The sequence below is a fragment of the Phacochoerus africanus genome, chromosome 4 (genome assembly GCF_016906955.1).
Source record: "Phacochoerus africanus isolate WHEZ1 chromosome 4, ROS_Pafr_v1, whole genome shotgun sequence".
NCBI lineage: Eukaryota > Metazoa > Chordata > Mammalia > Artiodactyla > Suidae > Phacochoerus > Phacochoerus africanus.
This window is the reverse complement of record NC_062547.1, coordinates 101,705,995-101,725,942: the sequence shown is the minus strand read 5'-3', so window position 1 is coordinate 101,725,942 and position 19,948 is coordinate 101,705,995. Positions and strand designations below refer to the sequence as shown.

At 34.7% G+C, this 19,948-nt stretch overlaps 1 protein-coding gene across 8 annotated transcripts in view; it reads left to right on the top strand.

Annotated features, from left to right (window-relative positions):
• MCTP1 (multiple C2 and transmembrane domain containing 1) overlaps positions 1-19,948 on the top strand; it is a 539,003-nt gene that overhangs the window by 294,276 nt on the left and 224,779 nt on the right. For 3 of the 8 annotated variants that reach the window (XR_007134536.1, XM_047778303.1, XM_047778308.1), the window contains exons 5-7: positions 85-196; positions 9,682-9,720; positions 19,383-19,439. Coding sequence is in view for 7 of the 8 variants with exons in the window: in XM_047778303.1 (XP_047634259.1) it covers positions 85-196; positions 9,682-9,720; positions 19,383-19,439 (208 nt within the window). In the remaining variant the exon portion in view is untranslated. The remainder of the gene's footprint in view (positions 1-84; positions 197-9,681; positions 9,721-19,382; positions 19,440-19,948) is intronic. The other 5 variants (XM_047778307.1, XM_047778305.1, XM_047778309.1 and 2 more) reach the window with 3 other exon arrangements.

Genomic DNA, 19,948 nt, shown 5'->3' with positions numbered 1-19,948 from the left:
ACTATCTTTTCTCATCTAGTAGGTTGCCTTTTGTTTTGTTGATGGTTTACTTTATGTTAAAAAATCTTAACATTTATATCATAGGCCTACGGATGTGACCTTGACACTGAAAGATCCCCATTATCCTGACCATGATCTTGGAACTATTTTGCTCTCAGTCATCCTTACCCCCAAAGAAGGAGAACACAGGGATGTGGTAAGTTCCCCCACAACCCAGTAGGGGTTTTCTTGCCCTCACTTGTCTGAATGTCGTGAGCCCTCTCTGAACCTAGAGGTAATATTAAAGAGAAGCAGCATAAGAAAATCTGGCCTGTCCTTTGTTTCTGAGTATCCTGGGTGACACTAGTCCTGGTGTGTTGTATCTCTTGAATTTACATTTCCTATTTTATTCTCCAGATCAGAATCTCTTGTTGTAAATAAAGGACACATTTGCATCTTTTATCATAACTTTATTTTTCAGTTTCACATGTGTTATATTGTAGCAAACAGTAATATTCATCCAGGGATCACATTTACTAGTGAATGGTATATTTGCAATTCCACATTGAGGTATCCAGACCCTGCAATTTTGATTGTATTGTCAGATGTACCATAACAGAGAAAATGAGGTGAAATTACAATAGAGTTTCTGCTTTCCACTATTTATTTGTTGAATAATAAGTGAGTATTTTTCATCTTCTTGATGGGCTCCCATATTGATGCTACCCATTTCCAACCCTCGCTATCTGTACTTCTTCCACACCATGCTGCTATGAGAAACTGATAAGGAATACAGAGGAGCCAGTTACTCCAGCACGGTTGAAGTGACACTAAAAAATATCAGGTTTGATTTGCATCGGTATGCTTGCCAGTGCACTTTCTGCCACAATATACCAGAGATTACTAGACTCGGTTCTTTCATGTGCCGGAAGCTTTTCTCACTAGTTCTGATTGCAATGCATTTTAGGAGTAGACAATTATTTTTAGACAAGTTTAAATACTTTATTTCAGCAGTGTGTGTATTGCCATCTTAAAATAATACAGGATTAACACTAGTATGTATTTTTTTGCTGGAAAGGTATTGGCATTTTCCCCAAGATTGTAGAGTAAAATAGTGAATTTCAGCTTCAAATTTGGAAGTGTTTTAAAGTCATTTAAAAGTACACTCCTTTCAAAGTACTTTTCTCTGTCCTTTTTAAAAATTAAACAATGAGTATATTCATATATATTATTTGCTAAGTGTGATGTGAGTATCTATACTTCATTCAGTAAGGATAAAGAATTTCTTTTCCAACAAGTACTTTCAAATAATACCTACAGTGAGAATTTAGGTTCATGAAAGAACGTCTGGTCCATATGTGTGCAGAGGCGTAGCCCCTGTGAGCAGGTGAAAGGGGGGGATAAGGACATTTTTGGCAGAGAACATTTAGAAATGAAAGCCCATCATTTTAAAAGTCATCAATTCAGAATACATTATTTCACCCAGTACAAGCCAAGGGGTATATTCTAGCTGGCTAATCCACACACAAGAATAAATTATGAATGTTTATTAACTGCTTTATTTAAATAATCCTAGTATTCACAAAGAACCTACTGTAAGCCAGGTCCTGTGCTATGCCCTTAGCATATAGTAAAATGGAAATTGAGTGGAAAACTCAAAAATCAACTAATCACTGAAGGAAATGTAAAATGACAATGATTTTAGGTGCCATGAACAAAAGGTACATGTTCCTGTAGAGCAAATAGAGAAGCATTTATTCTAGTCATGGGAGCAGGATTCCTTCGGAAGTCAAGTGGGAGATGGGGTATGAAGTGTGAAGAGATAATAAAGGCCAAATGAAAAAAAGGAAGTATTTCAAGAAGAAAAAAAATAGTATGTGCAAAGGCCCTGTGGCAAGAGAAACTAAGCTGCATGCTAAGAATTAAAAAAGTCCTAAAGCTTAGAGAAGGTGGGAGCAAAGAGAGTGTGGGAGATGTCCAGATTGCACAGGGACCATTGACCATGTGAAGGTTTATGGTCTTTTCCCAAAGAGCAATGGGGAGCCATTGTAAAGTGTGTAAATAGATGTGACCTAACTTTGTTTGCCTTTTGTTGTTTAGCTGCATTGTAGAAAACAGATGAAAGAATAAGAATAGATGCTTGCAGGCCAGTTAGGACGCTCTTTTGAAAATCCTGGTGGAAGATGATGGAGATTTGGATTAGAATTGTAAGAGGTAGAGATAGGAAGAAATGAATAAATTTATCTGTAGGAGGTAAAATCAACAAAACTGGGTGATAGACTATTTTTGTTTGGGATTCTTTCTTATTTTAATGAAGCACAGCACTTCATAAGTTAAAATACCTAAGTGCCTGAGGTCTTCTGTGTCTCCAAACCTTCCAAACTGGCAATATTACTGGGGATCCAAATGATATGGCAGGTCTTTTGCTTGTTTGGGTGATTCGATGATGGAGAGGTTGCTGATCATTTACATTAAAAGAATACTTACTTAAAAAAAAGAATATTTATTCAGTAGTCTAACATCAAACTGAAGGTTTGAGGGATCAAGTTAGTAGCAAGACAGCTTAAGATGAAGCTGGTGAGTTGTTCTGAATTAGGCAGAAATATGTGTCAGCACAGGCAAAGTGATTCCCAATATTAGTTTTTCTTCAACAATTCTTGCAAAAAATCCTTCTGTTGCTACTACTGCTCAAACTTATTTAGGCCCAATGTCTTTCAGATTAGGAAAAATCATTTTAAAATATTGGAGTTCCTGTCGTGGCGCAGTGGTTAACGAATCTGACTAGGAACCATGAGGTTGAGGGTTCGATCCCTGGCCTTGCTCAGTGGGTTAGGGATCCGGCATTGCTGTGAGCTATGGTGTAGGTTGCAGACAAGGCTCGGGTCCCCGCGTTGCTGTGGCTCTGGCATAGGCCAGTGGCTACAGCTCCAATTGGACCCCTAGCCTGGGAACCTCCATATGCCATGGGAGCGGCTCAAGAAAAGGCAAAAAAGACCAAAAAAATAAATAAATAAAAATATTACAGTGCCTGGTTACTGGTCACCAGTGTTTTATCGAACATGAATAGGAAAGCAAACAGGTCAGTTACACAAAGAGTTGTGCATCAAAAATCTGGCATTATTAATCATTTCTTCCTTACCCTTTCTCCTTACGGCATCTTTCCAGCTGCATTCATCCTTAATGCAAACAGCTCTTCCTGAGATTCTCCTGTCATTTTCTTGATTGAGGTCTCTTTGTCTACCCTAGCCTTTTGGAAGAAATAACTTAACTGCCAATTGTTTTTCATTTGCTGCCTTATTTCCTCATGCCTCCCCCTTTGCAGTTCCAAATAGTACCGGATTTTTTTGTGCTGCAGCAACTGAAAAACAGTGTTGTCTTCCTTCTAATTTTGAACTCTCACCTGGCTTCTCTTTTCTTGATCAGAGAAGTAAGTGGCACATTAGGTCCCAGTTCCTCAGAAAGGCACAGAGGTCACAGATGATACCAGAGCTGACCCTTGGCTGGTGAACCATCTTGACCACGCCTGAGAAGCAGAGAGAAGGGTGACCATGTGGCTGTACTGGCTCCTCCTTGTGGACGGATGTGATCATGAGCTGGAGCATGGAGTTGGTCAGGAGAGAGGAGGAAGCATAAAAGGTCTCCTACAGGACATTCTATTGGTCTCCCTGGTGTCCTGACTAGTCTGATTCCTAGGTTTGGACTGGAGCTTCTGAGCATATGTTTTACATGATGAAAATTTCTAACAAGGACATATGCATTTGCTTTTTCCCGTTTGTTTACTTTGGTCTATATAGCAGTTCTATAGCTATTTTATTAAGAACTCTAAAATGGGTAAGCAACACTACTTAGGAGATTTTGAAACTCGAAATAAGTACCACTTGTAGGTATCTATTAAAAACAAACAAACAAAAAAACACTTGGGAATTCCCACTGTGACACAGTGGGTTAAGATTCTAGCATTGTCTCTGAGGCAATGTGGGTTCGATCCCTGGCCCATCACAGTGGGTTAAGGATCTGACGTTGTTGCAGGTGTGGCATAGGTTGCAGGTACAGCTTAAATTCAATACCTGGTCCAGGAACTTCCATATACCATGGGTGCAGCCAAAAAAGAAAACAAAACAAGCAAACAAAAAAACCCTTATTGACCACCTTTAAGCATTGTGCCAAATTCTAGAACTCCCTCTTTATTCTTCTAAGTGTTCAGTGACCTGTGGTTATTTCTCTAATGAAATGAAACTCTTGATGATGGACTGTAAGGTTTTCCAACGAGCAATGTATGTTCCCTCACCTGAGACCTCTATCCCAGCCATACAAACTCCTACACAGCTCACCTTCTCTCAAGTCCAAGCTTTCTTCAAGGTCATTTGTCCTACGTAAATATACCTATGCTGTACTTACCTCACCTCACCTCCTGGTAAAAAAATAATTATTATATATATATATATGAATTGTTGCTTCCGATTACCTTTATTATTATGACTCTTCTCAAGACCTAGTCCATCTTTCTGTACCTCATGGTTATTTAATGGACTGTAAATGAATCTCTAAGACAATTCGAAAGGATGCCTCAAAAGTCCAGGGAAAGCTATTATAAGTTTTGTTCTTACTTCAATATTCAAATCCCTGAGATTATCACTAACAATATCAGAGAGGATTATTTTATTTTCCTTTTGAATTCTTAAAATTGTTATATTAATGATAATCTGATTAAAATCAGTCTATATTGTTCACAAAATTTCTAAAGGATGACAATGAATTAGAAGCACATCACTGTTTTTTCTTCATTTGGTAGCGTGTCTAGTGTTAGCTAAATATATTTCCCTGGAATACATTTGAGGTTTCTTGGTTACAATCAGTTTGGAGTTCCCCTTGTGGCTCAGTGGGTTGAAAACCTGACTGGTATCCATCAGGATGTGGGTTTGATCCCTGGCCTCGCTCGATGGGTTAAGGATCCAGCATTGCCATGAGCTGTGGTGTAGGTTGCAGACGCAGCTTGGATCTGGTGTTGCTGTGGCATAAGTTGGCAACTGCAGCTTCCATTGACCCCTAGCTTGGGAACTTCTATATGCCACAGGTATGGCCCTGAAGAGAGAAATAAAAATCAGTTATCCAGTGTATTTTCAAATTAAATTTTTATGTGCCTGAAATGTTGAACATAGTGCTGAATGAAAATGAGATGCTGAACTTTCACAAATTATCCAAGAACAAATCTTATTTAGAGAAATTCAAACTCAAAATGCAGCCAACTAGAAATCAGTTACTAAATGCTCCACAGTTCCATTTAATAGTCAGAAAGATGTACAGGGAAAAAGTAGAGGATGATTTTCATGGACCTTCACACAGCAAAATTGTGAATTTGGTTCTCTTTGGTTATTAGCTCAGAAATAATCTATTTTAAGCTTCTAGGACTTAAGACTTGAATTCCACAAGCACATGTTTGTTCTTAGGCCTGTGTTTATAAAGTGTTGCTAAATAATTTAAAGGTATTAACATGGAGAATGGATGATATGAGTTTCAAGAGCCATTTACCAATAAATCCTAACCATCAAATAGAAAATAGAACATTAGGAGTTCCCATCGTGGTGCAGTGGTTAATGAATCCAACTAGGAACCATGAGGTTGAGGATTTGATCCCTGGCCTTGCTCAGTGGGTTAAGGATCCAGCGTTGCCTTGAGCTGTGGTATAGGTTGCAGACGTGGCTCAGATCCCACGTGGCTGTGGCTCTGGAGTAGGCCAGCAACTGTGGCTCGGGTTAGACCCCTAGCCTGGGAACCTCCATATGCCAAGGGAAGCGGCCCTAGAAAAGGAAAAAGACAAAAAAAAGGCAAAAAGAAAAAAAATGAAAATAGAACATTAATATTAAGTAATGCTATCAAAAGTAGGAAGCAACAAGTAACTGGAAATACAGAGGACTTAGTATCACTAAATGCTAAGAGTTCTAAGTCAGTTATCTGGTGAGTATTTAATACACTGTTAATATTGTCAATATGTTCCATGAGTCATGTGGTTGGTATGATTTCCCTTGTATAGCATGTCAGTTCTGGAACTCAGTAAATCTGAAGAACAAATCAAAAACCTCATCAGCCTACTGTTATCTACTAAAGCCTCTCAAACATGCAACATCTAATTATGGCTACATAAGAAGTAAATATGAGTCATAGCAAAAGTATTTCATAGTTGCTTATATTAAAATCTTCTCCATTGAGTTTATAATTGTCTTTTATTTAAAAATCCCAGATGTAAAGAGATATATATGTGTGTGTTTATATATATATATATATGTATTACATACTTGTATGTTATATATATATATATATGTATGTGTGTGTGTGTGTGTATAAATATATACACACACATTTTTTTTTAATTTTTCAGCATTGTGTGTAGGAGAAACCAAAATCTTGTTGGGGGGCATACTGATGACTTGCATGACAACTGTAATTTTTGTTTTGAATGCATGCCCTGTTTTTGAAACTCCAAAATGTGTAGTGCATACATGTGTGTCCTGTATATAGTATTTTTGTCTGATAGTGCGTTTGGGTTCTTTCTGGCTCTTTTTCTAGCAGAGTTCAATCCACAGCTTTCTTCATTGGAGAATTTGTGAAATAAAAGTGAGTTAATTTGTGTTACACATTCTCTTAAACAGCCTAGACCTACAAATTGCTTGGCTAAAGCTAAAAAATAGAAAAATTTAAGAAACATATGAATTAACCTTATTTGATCTTTAGTGATTAAGGAAGTGTGTTTCCCATGGATTATTTTTGAAAATTTTCTAAATTTAAAATGCTATCATTTGAAAAATATCTACTTATAAACCTCTAATATATGTGTTTTATAATATGTATGTACTATAATATCTGGCCATTCTGTGATTTTTTAAAAATATCTGTAGTAGCCATGTAATAGCCTTTGAAAAAAATCACTGCAAAAAAAGATAAACTAAAAAAATGGATTAAGATTGTGGAATCTTTTAATGACAAAATCAGTTCTGCAGGTCTATCACAGGCCATGTTTTTATGCTACTTATCCCTTTTATTGGCTTCAAAGAAAGTTGAGCTACTAGTAAATAATATGAATTGTACTACCATATTAGATAATGACACTTTGAAAAACAAATTCATATGTTTCTCAGCTGAAGTTAAGATCAAAGAGCAAATGTAAATCTTATTTTTCTATAATTTGCTTCATCTCCTATCTTTAACATTCCCCAAACAATCTTTCTTCTCTAATGTGTCTCACAGTTAGCAAAGGTAATAGTGTTAATTGTATGTCTGTTAAATTCACTTTTTAGAAAACTTTTCTATTGTTTTCAGTTTTACTGAAGCTACCTTAATCACCCATCTAAAAAGAAAAAGAGACTTGGGAGTGAGATACTTTAACCTAGTGTTCAGCTAGTTGATTTAGCTCTAGAAGCAGAAATCTGGGACCATTTTGAGAAGCATTGGATCTAACAACTGAACTTGAGAAACTAAATCAGAAAAATAATGAACTGGTCCCTGTAACTGCCAAATCTTTCATACTTAGGCTTAGGGAAAATTACTTTTTGTTTGTGCTAGTGTCCCAATCTGAAATATAATACCATGGAACCTATTTGTAAAACTGATTTTGAGAACAGGAAAAAACCAACCATGTAGTTTGCTTTCTATGAAGAAGGTTAATTGCATACAGTGGTTGTGAGTCAAGGACTGTATCTTTGACCAGCAGTGCTGAATCTGTATAATATTGAGTAGTGTGGCCCTGAGATTCAACTCTTCCTCATGTTCTTAGCCCTTTTTTCATAGTCTAGCATTTCTTACTAAATGAAAATTTATAAGATACTTAGATACTAGAGGATGATGATAAATAGCCCTGAGTTAAGAGATGTTACTTTTTGATTTATTTATGTTAATTGTTCTCAATTGATTTGACTCAAAACATTGTCCCTAGATATTACCATTCTTTGTTCATGGGAACTCTGCTTTCTGAGAAAGTTGAACATTTATTATCTGACTCCTAATAGCGCAGTTTTTATGTGCATGGTCTACCGCAAAAGTATCTTGTTTCCAATTGCCTTTTTGTGGTGATGAGAAAGTGGTGGTGATGGTGATGCTGACAACAGTAACTCATTTAACATCAGTGACAAACATCTATTACACATCCATCTCTGCCCAATGATGGATTTTGTTGCTTCAAAGTGAATAGGACATTAGTACTTAGAAAAAATATAAAACAATGCTTTGCAGTGCCTGGCTCCATTTGAAAAAAAGTAGGGAATTATTATAACCTTGGGAAATCTATTACTCCACCGTAGTTTGTATGTACAGAAAATATAACCTATAAAATAACTGTCTACAGAAAAGAGGAAGGCATCTTTATCTTTGACAATTTCGTGATTTTCTCATTTCCTGTCCTAGAACCTCTGCATAATGCCTTTTTCTTGGTTTAGACTAAACTTTGCTTTCTAAATGACTTAATCTTATATTAAAATCTTGCATTTTTTTGTAACTTATGCGTGGTTTCTGAAGTGGTCCTGTTTTAGAGTGAATTCTGCTGAAGGAGAATATAGCCATAAAGTGCACTTCCTCGATTTACAAAGATTGCAAGCGTTTCCAGAAACCAAATTCTTTTCTCCAAATATTCCCTAGTCACTGCTTCATCTGCCTTAAAGGTAATGATAAAGCTAAGAGGGGGTAAAGAGGTGATCAGGAAGTTAATTCCTCAGTGTTCACTGAGAAATTTTTTAAACTTTAGAGGAAATTAAAAGTCTCTGGATTTTTATGGCTGACTTTATTTAAGAGATCAGTGATCTTGAACACTCATTGAAAACCTCTGTCAACTTTAATTTAAACTTATATTCATAAATATTTCTTACTATGGCAAAAAAATTTTAAAAACCCACTAGTTTATAGGTTCTTGTCATGGCTCAGTAGTTAACGAACCTGACTAGTATCCATGAGGACATGGGTTCAATCCCTGGCCTTGCTCAGTGGGTTAAGGATCAAGTGTTGCTGTGAGCTGTGGTGTAGATCGCAGACGCGGCTCGTATGGCACATTGCTGTGGCTGTGACGTAGGCCAGTAGCTATAGCTCTGATTCCACCCCTATCCTGGAAACCTCCATATGCTGAGGGTGAGGGCCTAAAAAAGCAAAAGAAAAAAAAACAACAAAAAATCTAGTTTAAAAGCTACATTATGGCTAAGCATTTAGCAGGAAGATCCACTAATAGCCATCACAATAAGAGGCAATTTTTCTTAATTGAAAGCATTCGTAAACCCTGATGTTATTAAACGTTAACCGGAAGCAGAGACAGGATGCTGCCAAAGCAACAGACTTTGAATGTGTTTGAAGAGAAAATTTATTACATATCTGGAAAATCATACTTACCTCAGCCTTCACTGCCAAAAGGAACAATTGCCAATCGTGAGACTCCATGTATTTTTTTTCTAATCAATAAGATATTTCAAATTTTCCATTCTATTTAAAAGATATTGTCCCATTTCTTTGTACAAAAGAATAAAGCAAATGAACTCTCCCCAGAAAGACTGGTTGAATGTTAAAGGTGCTTCTTCTAGCTGCGTGTACACAAAAAACAATTCTCTTCTTGTATAGTTGTTGCTGGAAACTGTTTGCTGTTTAAATGTTAAGCTGCCTCCAGAAAACAATTGGCTGCCCCATCTTGTACTTGAGTGATAAGATAATGAAAATACTTTATTTCATTTGCAGACAATGCTAATGAGGAAGAGTTGGAAAAGATCAAGTAAGGTAATGCTTAGCATGTGGTCTTTCAGCTTTTCTTGTTGAGAAGAACTATCAGCTGCTTTCCCAGTCTCTCATATCTCTTCAAACTATACCTCGGGATTTCATCACTCTTCAGTCTTTTTTTTTTTTTTCCCATAAACCTTAAGCAAACCGTGTGATGCTTTTAAGTAAACAGAAGTCATACTGATCGATCACATACAAATCATTCTCTTGCTAATCTCTGGTCACTTCTCAGCATCATTTTCAGCATCTGGTTTCTGTTCTATGTATCACAGGGTCTAGAAAATGCCTTTGCTCCAGATCAGGATTAAAATAATGATGTTCAGGTAGGGACAACTCCAAAGAGAAGGAAGATCCATGGAATTTACTGGTTTAGATCATTGAAAATGGAGTCTGAGATTGTCTCAATTTTCTCAATTCATATATTCCTTTGTTGCTATTTCTTTGGAGTGTATGATGAGAACAATGTTCCATCATTGCTTCTTCTCACTTCGAGAAATAAATGGCTCTTGGGAGCGAAGGAGTATATGTTTCCTGTAATTAATTAAGCCCTGGCTCTTCTTATAACTTGTAAAATATGTGAGATATAAACTAACCTTCTGATTTGTTCAGTGGCAGTACCATTCTTGGATACAAATAAATATCAAGAAGAAACTGACTTTTATATACATATTCCTTGAAGTAAATCAAAGGAATTGTTATTTGTCAAAGTCTTTTTTGCTCAAATTTTTAATATAAAAAGTCAGTAACTCCTTTTGAATAGTGACTAATTTTTTTAGACCCTGGAACATGACAGTCTTTTTCTTCCATTCTGATTGAATCATGCTTACTTAAAATTTTGTTACTTTTATTATTGTGAATTAAGAAAATACTTCCGTCAAAATGTTTTTGTAATTACAGTAACGTCTTAATTTGCTTTAACAAATATTTCTTACTGTGTAAGTTTTCTTCCTGGTTCTTATAGGATTAATAACCAAAAGATAATTTGGATCATAAAAAAGTCATGTCCACGTTAACAATCACCTCTACCATTTTAATAAAATGAAAAACACTTATTAATGAAAACTGCTGAGTATTTCTGACTTAGTGTTCACTATGCTTTTCACTCACACAAATCTTCAAAAATCTTAAATGTTTGCACTGTTCATATTGTATTATACTTTTTTCTTTGTAATTATACTTCAAAATTAGTGTTATATTAAAAGTATGTATTTTTAAAAATTCATATAATTTAACTTTCTTCATTCTGTGTCCCTATTATGCTATCTGTATAAAAACTTTGCAATCCATTAATATGTAGCAGTATTTTTCTTCCAGATGTAGTTAAGGTGTAATGCTAGAGTGGGATATTATATAGTTTTTAGGGTTAATTGATGGAAATGATCCATTTTCTTGTAATAAAAAAGAACAAATAGAAAGATTCTTCTTTAAATAGTTCATTTAATTTATATTTAAATTTAATTTTAAGGATAAATTGTCAACCTAAATCCCTGTCTTTTCCTCTAATCTATAAAAAAATTAAAAATAAATAGTACACATCTATTCTGTACTACTTTTATGTCTAAACTTCTTGGAATTTTAAATGATTAATAATCCAGTTTTATACTTAAACTGGTACATTTTCAAGTTTTCCATTCCCTGTGTCTAACCCTGCACTCATTGGGTACTTGCCAAACTGTTGTGGCTTTGGGGCTTTTAGCCTAAGGGATTTTCCATTTTATCAAATTTAATGAGGATTTTGCATGCTGAGTAGAGGAAAATCACTTGTTTTTCTTCTGTGAGAACATACTGACTACCTGATAATTCATTCAGATTGTCACTGTCCCCTAAAACGTGTGCCATATTCATCCAGATGAGTGTTATAAGAACAGAGTGTTAAATTCAAAATCCGGGGGAAATTTGAAATTTCAATTACCACCTAGTCCGCCATCCTTCACACATGATGGAAGTGCTCCCCCAATTCTTTCCTCCGGGGATTAAAGGAGAAAGGGTGACATTCAAGTATGTGCTTCCTGAGAAAGTAAGAGGTGAATGACGATTAGTTTTGTATATTACTATGTCACTGTATTCTGGAAATCCATCCTTTTCTAATGGTTTCCATCTTCCCCTTGAAGATTCTTGTGTGGATAAGATTTTTCCTCTTTTATTTTTGCAAAGAGGATATAATTTATTTATATGATCCTTAAATACAAGTATTTTACATTTGCTATAACTATGCTCAGTCAAAGGTGAATTTTTTATGTAAACAGGTCATTTTCTTCTCTGGACTCTTGGTTTATGAGAACAAGGTCTGCTTTTTTATAGCAGGGCTTCAGTATACAGCTTGCCTTTGCATACCCATGGTGAAGATAAAATCTGAGAATTACATGCTTCATGGCAAGGTCTTAAATATAGTCCAGATAGTGTTGTATGGAGGTTTTCTTTGATTCCTTGGTTTTTTTAGAGGTTATGGAACCACAGAGGGGGAAAAGCTAAATTGACATTGTTATTTTTTTATTATGTGCATCTGCACTGTATGCAGCTTCATAAGCCCATGGAATTTCCCACTACTTAAATATCTGCTCATCATTTTCATTGTCTTACCAATAGCAGATTTTTTTCAATGAAAATCTTATTATTTGTGGTGCTCATGTAATGCTGGTTTGTATTTAGTCATGAAAATAGAGTTGAAGAGCCACCATGAGAACAGAGAAATGTAATTATGTTCAGGACAAACTTAGATATTATGTAGAGCAAATGTCTTACTACCTAATAATGAGTAGGAAAAAAATCACCTAAACTTAGCTCTGAAAAAGAATATGTATAATGCATGCTATATTTGAATGGTATGTTAACCAGTAAATAATTATGAATCCCATAATATTTCCTTTTCTGGGGATAGAAGCATCCTTTAAAACACTCGTTCTGGTTTTCTGCAAGCACACTTTCCATTGTGCACATTTCTAATTTTGCCTTCACTCAGCTCTTGCAGAAAAATGTTATTTTAAGAAGAAAGGGATCAATGCCTTCCTAAACTTGAGTAACTGGATAATTATCCTGGTCAAAGTGTTACACTGAAGTGACAAAATACATTTTGGCAGAGAAGTGGTGATGCTTTTGAGTTATTGTAACATTTTACTCTCTACAAGAAGCTTATCAGTGATGATTTATTCTAAGTCTAAATTATTCAACAAGAAAGTTTCATAAGTTCAGAAGAGAAGGTGTATATGAATTTTGTGAATAAATTTTGTGGGGTCAAACAAAAAATGCAAATAATGAAGTAATTGCTTCTCTCAGATGGCAAGCAGAAATGATCTTATACTACGTAGTGTGTGTGTGTGTGCTCTTTAACAGAAGAACGAGTTTATCAGTTTGATGATAAACTTATGAGCTTTCAATAAATCACTTAATTCTATGAGAAATAACCATTCTGATATAAAGATATACACGTTACAATTCCTATTCTCAACAATAGCAGTTTAGAATTGTTTTAAGAGTTCATCTTTTGAATAATATAATATGGACTATGTGATGATGTCTCATTAGCATATCTTCTGTTACTTGATGGCTTATTTTTTTTAGTAATATATCTTTTTGTAAAGATTTCTTTTAATCACAGAATAATTTTAATGAACTATAAAACACTTTATTCACTGGTTGAATGAGGCAATTTTTAATAAGATTTTTGCAAGGATATTGTTCATTTAAACCATAGAACACTCTCAACCCTGTAAGTCTGCAGGGCGTAGTTAAACCTGACACCTTAGATGACACATTAAAAATGCACCAGTAAAAACCTCTAAGTGCTTTAATTTTAAAAAATGGTAGAGAAACAGATTAACACCTTTTTAAGTATCTCTCACAGTCAGATCTAGTGGGGAAAAAAAAATCTTTGCTTAACAATTACCATGTCCTTTCTACAAAGACTTCATATCTTGATAATCAAGAGATGATCTTTTTTAAAACTGCAAAAAAAATGAAAAATTTGTTTATTTGCCATTGACTTTATCAGCTGTGGATCAAAATGGCTTTTCTTTGGTGTCTCATGTCAAACGATTATGCATGTATCTTTGAGAAATTAGATGCTTACATGTTTTTGAAGGAAATACAGAATTCTTTTAAAAATCCTGACTATACTATTGTTTATCCCCCCAAATCTGTATTATTTGGAAATGCTTGTAAGTTAGCTTCACAATTAAGGCTTCTAAGCAGCAAAAAACAAAGGGTGAACAGCATTAGCATGTCTATTATAAAAGACTACATTTTTATCTCAATTAACCATACTTCTAAAATTTATAGTAAATTTATTTAAGATAGAGATGTCATAATGTGAGTATTTGATTATCTCCTCAAAATACATGGAGCCATAATTAAATTTCACATTTAGATGATTTATTTTTTTTTCTTGCTGTTTGACAGTGTTTCCCAGAGGAATAAAATATCATGCATTTTTATGTATTATAATTCATAACTATGGGGATTTGCTATAATAACGATGTTACATTATTTGACCACTCATGTTGTATTTTTAAAATGTTGTGGGTCCTTTGGGGAGCGAATCCAGATGAGTTGGCCCAAAGTGAAAGGATAAAATGTGGTCTCAAGCAGAGGATGGATTCCATGACACCAGCGTGCTGGCTCTAAGATGCTTAATTGTGGGGTCCCAGATTGGCCTTCACTTTGCTGTGTGCTACCAAGTGAGCTGATGCTTTCCCAAGACCCTTTCTGGGCTGATCGAAGGGAGGGAACTAATGTAACTTGGCTCCAGGATGATGGGGCTAAGGTTGGTCCACGGATTACATGGCCTTTTGATTCAAGATCTATGTGTGCATATATATGTAATGTATATTAGAAACATCTAATACACATGTGTTTTTTATATATGTTGTGTATATATATATATATATATATATATATGTTAAAATTAGTGTGATTGGGAGGAGACTTTTTGATTTTTAAAGTCCCCTTGATATATACAATGAAAAAAATCATAATTTTTTAAGGACTGGTTGATGTGCCCTGGTTGACAGCGATATATGTATACACATATGCATGTATTTATATATACACATACACAAACATACACACACATATAAAAGATTTAAGGTAAAATTTCTTAAAAAATAAAAGACAGAGCAAGGCCAGGCTTCAGCTGCAGGGCAGGTTCTCTGCAGAACTTAGATTATCTTTCTCCCTTCAACAATATTTAAAAAGATAGTGGGAATTGCTAGGGGATTATTTTTATGTTTAATGAGTATAAATGATATGAACGTCTATTTGAGTAACCAAGAAAACAAGAAAATAGTGTTTCCATGTGCATTTCTACTTCACATCCCTGTTTTCAGTGACATATTGATAAACTTAGGCAACTTGATGGAGGCATCCAAGAACCACAGCTTTGATAACTAGTGATTACAGCCTATAAACATTATTTACTTATGGATTTATTCATTTTTACTCATTTTTAACCTGTGTTCAAAGAGCATATTATTATATGCTTAAATGCATATAATAATAATTATTGCATTATTTAATATGCATATGTATAGTTGATAATTATATGCATATAAAAACATGCAGTATGATAATGCTACTACCTGGCGACTTCTGCACTGGAATCTTAGGCTTCACAATTTCAAATTTATTGTGAATATTTTGAGTATCATAGAATTGTTGAATTAAAATAACATGCAATGTGTGTAAAGGCTTGTCTATATTAAGGCTAGTAAAAGATACCACCTTCTTTTTTCTTTTTTTTTTTTTTGGTCTATTTTAGGGCCACACCCATGGCATATGGAAGTTCCCAGGCTAGAGGTCCAATCATAGCTACAGCTGCCAGCCTATACCACAGACACAGCAACACAGCAGGATCTGAGCTGCGTCTGTGACCTGCACCACAACTCGCGGCAATGCCGGATCCTTAACCCACTGAGCAAGGCCAGGGATCGAACATGCATCCTTATGGATAATAGTCAGATTTGTTTCTGCTGAGCCACTATGGGAACTCCAAAGATACCACTTTTAATAAAAGTTCAGTGGATAATCCTTGTTTGATGGCAGTAATTGAAGATTTCTAGTTTATTTTTATAAAAAGAAAAGACTTTATAGAAGGCTGAAAAGAGCATCATATCATTTGTTAGGGAAAAAATGAAGTAGCCTTTAGTTTTATTTTTCTGAGAAAAAGAATGTATCCTCTTGATTTTTTAATTTGAGATCTCATTAACTTTTAGATTCATTGGAGAAATTTTCTTAATATGGGTTGGTTTGGGCAAGCAAAAAATAAATTTCAAAAATATATTACCAATGGATCTTGCTAATTTAGTAAATTCAAAAGCTCAGCAGATAGAGTTCAACAATTCATCATTCAGAGTACTTTCAATAATTTTCCTTTATCAACTTGATATCCTAGTTTTTGTTCTATTTCCTTTTGTTATTACTGTATAATTTTAGCACTTTTCAAATGGCACTTTCCCTCACTTAACACTCTCTTATCTCAATTTTGATTTAAGACAAATCTTCTCTGAACTTCATGAAGAGTTTATGCTGCTTTTCTCACCCTCACCACTTTGTTTAGAACTCATTATTGTAATGCCAAGTGCTTCATTATTATTCTTTTTGTTATTATCATTATTAGAAACTCTAGTGAGTGATGACTGTTGTACAACTATCAATATAATAAAATTCATTGAATTACAGAAAAAAATCAAAATTAAATTTAAAAAAAGAAATTCTAATGAAAAGAAGGCCTCCGCTAGCCTTCTGTGAACTTTATACTCATCAGAGAAATAAATGGCATAAGGGCCCACAGGAAAATGAACTTGTTTTCTTTGAAATAAAGACTTAAATTTACATGAGAATGTAGGTTATGAGATGAAATATAAATTTTAATTAATTTAGAATGACAGAAGTAATTAGACATGACATGAAAAGCACAGCCTGGGGACCTCAGTGGATTCAAATGTGACTAGTATTTTTGTTTCCGAAGTTTTAACTGAGAAACCGAAGTTCAAAATTTTGATCGTTGAAATCTAACCCCCTCAGTTCATCAATCTCATTTTGCTTTTTGCATACTAATCATATAATTAGTTCATTACCCTCTGTGTCCATCTGAGGAAGCATAGAGAGTTTGGAGTTGGTTCAATCTCAGTATAGTCACCTTAGACCACCTTAACTTTAAATGAAGTAGCAATATTTTTAAACGATAAATGGTTGTCTTAGTTGTTCTAACTGTTGAGTCTAGAGTCAAGACTTTCGCATCTATTTAAGGCATCTTAACATTTTGCATTAAGAAAAAACTCAGTGTTTGTTAAATAACTTATGTTACTAATTCTAGAGAAATTATCTGTGTAAAGAGATCCAAGAAATAATTTCTTTATCATAATACTTTAAAATTTATCCACATTTTGCCAAACTTGCTGCTTAATTAAAAGAGAACTGGAAATCGAGATAAGAAGAGAACTGGCAGTAGAATAGGAAAACATGGACCTTTTCTAAAAGCTAGGAATAAGATTTTTGAGTTAATACCATAGCATCAAAAAGGACTGCAATCATTCCATCCAAGGTTTGCGCCCCAACGTCCAAATGTAAGTGTATTTTTAAAGCAATTTTGTTTTAGAAACTGATATGACAATGTGCTAAGTAGGACAGATGAGAACCATAGCTGTGAATGTAAATGAATTATAACTGTTGTGATGGTAAAACCATGTCTTAAACTCAAGACTTTTTCCTGATGACCTCTGACATTCATCATGCTACCTGACCAAACCTTATGCAAATTACCTTGGGAAAATGTAATTAGTTTCATTAAGAAACAGATTTCATGTAAAAAAGCACAGGTGGATTGCATAGATGATCTCTGATGTAATTCAAGTTCTAAATGTATTCAAATTGCTGCATACCCTATAATACTTTTAGTTCAGTATTATTTTCTGATATGATTTTTGTCTTTGTCTCTCTCTCTTTTTTTTTTTTTTTTGTCTCTGCCTTTTCTAGCACCGCTCCTATGGCATTTGGAGGTTCCCAGGCTAGGGGTCTAATCAGAACTGTAGCTGCCTACGCTACAGCCACAGCAAAGCGGGATCTGAGCCGCGTCTGCGACCTATACCATAGCTCACCGCAACACCGGATCCTTAACCCACTGAGCAAGGCCAGGGATCAAACCTGCAACCTCATGGTTCCTAGTCAGATTCGTTAACCACTGCGCTATGACAGGAACTCCTGATGTGATTTTGGAAGGATCGCTCGGAAAGAAATATGTGTCCTTAAGCAAATGAAATTCCAGATGACTAATGGTCAACCAACAAATATTTATTGAGCACCTGCCATGCACTAGGCATCGTGTCAGGTGTTAAACTACTACCATCTTAGTGCCAGCATAAAATCATGGAATAATCAAATAAATTTCAAAACTATTTCCTCTATATCACAGTGTGAGAGGTTAGTGCTTTCTCATAACTGTTATCAGATTCCTGTGATTTTATAGTAAATGGCACCAAGAGACAGGATGCAAAACATCAAAGTAATTTAAATGTTCTCTTTAAAAGTGAATAACTATCAAGTTCCCATTGTGGTGCACTGGGTTAAGAATGGCTACACCAGCTTATGTTGCTGCAGAAACATGGGTTTGATTCCATGCCCAGTGCATGGACCAGGCATTGGCCCAGCATAGGTCAGATTCAGTCCTTACCCCGGGAACTTCCATATGCCATGAAGGCAGCCATAGAAAAAACAAAAACAACAACAACAAAAAGAGTAACTATGTTTTTGATTTCCTAAAGTCAAAATGGTTTCACTTCACAAAAGTCTAAGGATTACATAATAAAAATATCTGACATGAATCCATTCCTTTGCTTTTACCTAAATAATCACCTTTCTCAGTATTTATCTTTAAAATTATTTGTGGGGACTTCAACTTAGCTAAGATATATGTACATATGATGTAATATCATAAAACTAGGGAATTTTTAGTTAGAAATTAAGCTAAGTTGAATTAGTACATGTTTATAAATAAGATTTCTGCTATCATTCTTTAAAAATATTCTGAAGGCCTGTGGAATTGTTTTGTTAAAAGGAACAGATAACAGTTCTTGTCGTGGCGCAGAGGAAATGAATCCGACTAGGAGCCATGAGGTTGTGGGTTCGAATCTGGCCTTGCTCAGTGGGTTAAGGATCCAGCATTGCTCTGAGCTCTGGTGTAGGTCGCAAGCATGGCTGGGATCTTCTGTGCTGTGGCTGTGGCGTAGGCTGGCAGCTGTAGTTCCTATTGGACCCCTAGCCATATGTCGTGGGTACAGCCCTAAAAAGCAAATAAAATAAAAAAAGGAACGGATGTTATCTGGCTATTCTCAAAAATTTAAAATATATTTAAATAATTATCCTTTCTAAAATAAAATGTTAAACTCTGAGATAGATATATTACTTAGCAATTAAGAATAAAGTGGTAAGTAGATTCTTTAAAAATTACAGAAACAATTCTTTCTAAATTTTACACCTTTTTATCAGATATCAATAAGACAAAAAAATTTTAATGTATTTGAAAGAAGAAAACAAAATTTATAAACATCCAGAGTATCATTTTATATATATGTATATATAATTTGAGCAGTTTTACTTACTTTAAATTTGCTGGGCTGATCAAGTTTTCTCAAAACACCTCAAAATGTAGCTAAATATTTGTTTGTTTTTAGGAACTCTCAGAAAATGAAGTTGGATCTTATTTCTCTGTGAAGTCTTTCTTTTGGAGGGTAATGTCTAAATCCTTTATATTAATATTCTTGACTTTTGGTTCTCAATAGTAGTTTTGAAAGGTAAATATGAATTAAGATTTTTTTTTAAATAGACTCTCAGAGTTGTGTTCATTTGCCTCTTTCTTAGTTTTATTATAAAGATATTCAGGTGACTCATTCTTCTTTTGTAAAAACTAGAAACTTCATATGTTTAATATATTGCTTTGATTCCATTCCTTGTGGCCCCAAATTCTTAACAGTTAGAGGCCCAAAGACCTTCCAGGTATATGATGGCCTGGCAAGAGGATCCATGAAGTTTCTTTTTCCCTTCTTGTAAAATCTGTTCCATCTATTGGGTAAAAATTTACTTCTGTTATAGTAATCTTATATTATGTATATGCTAGGTAATTAGTGTTCTTTCTCTGAAAAGAATTCCTATGAATTAGAAAAGAGCAACTCTGCTTTTGATTTAAATAAAGAAAAAATGAAAATTTCAGAGAGTTTGTTTTAAATGCCATTGCATTTTA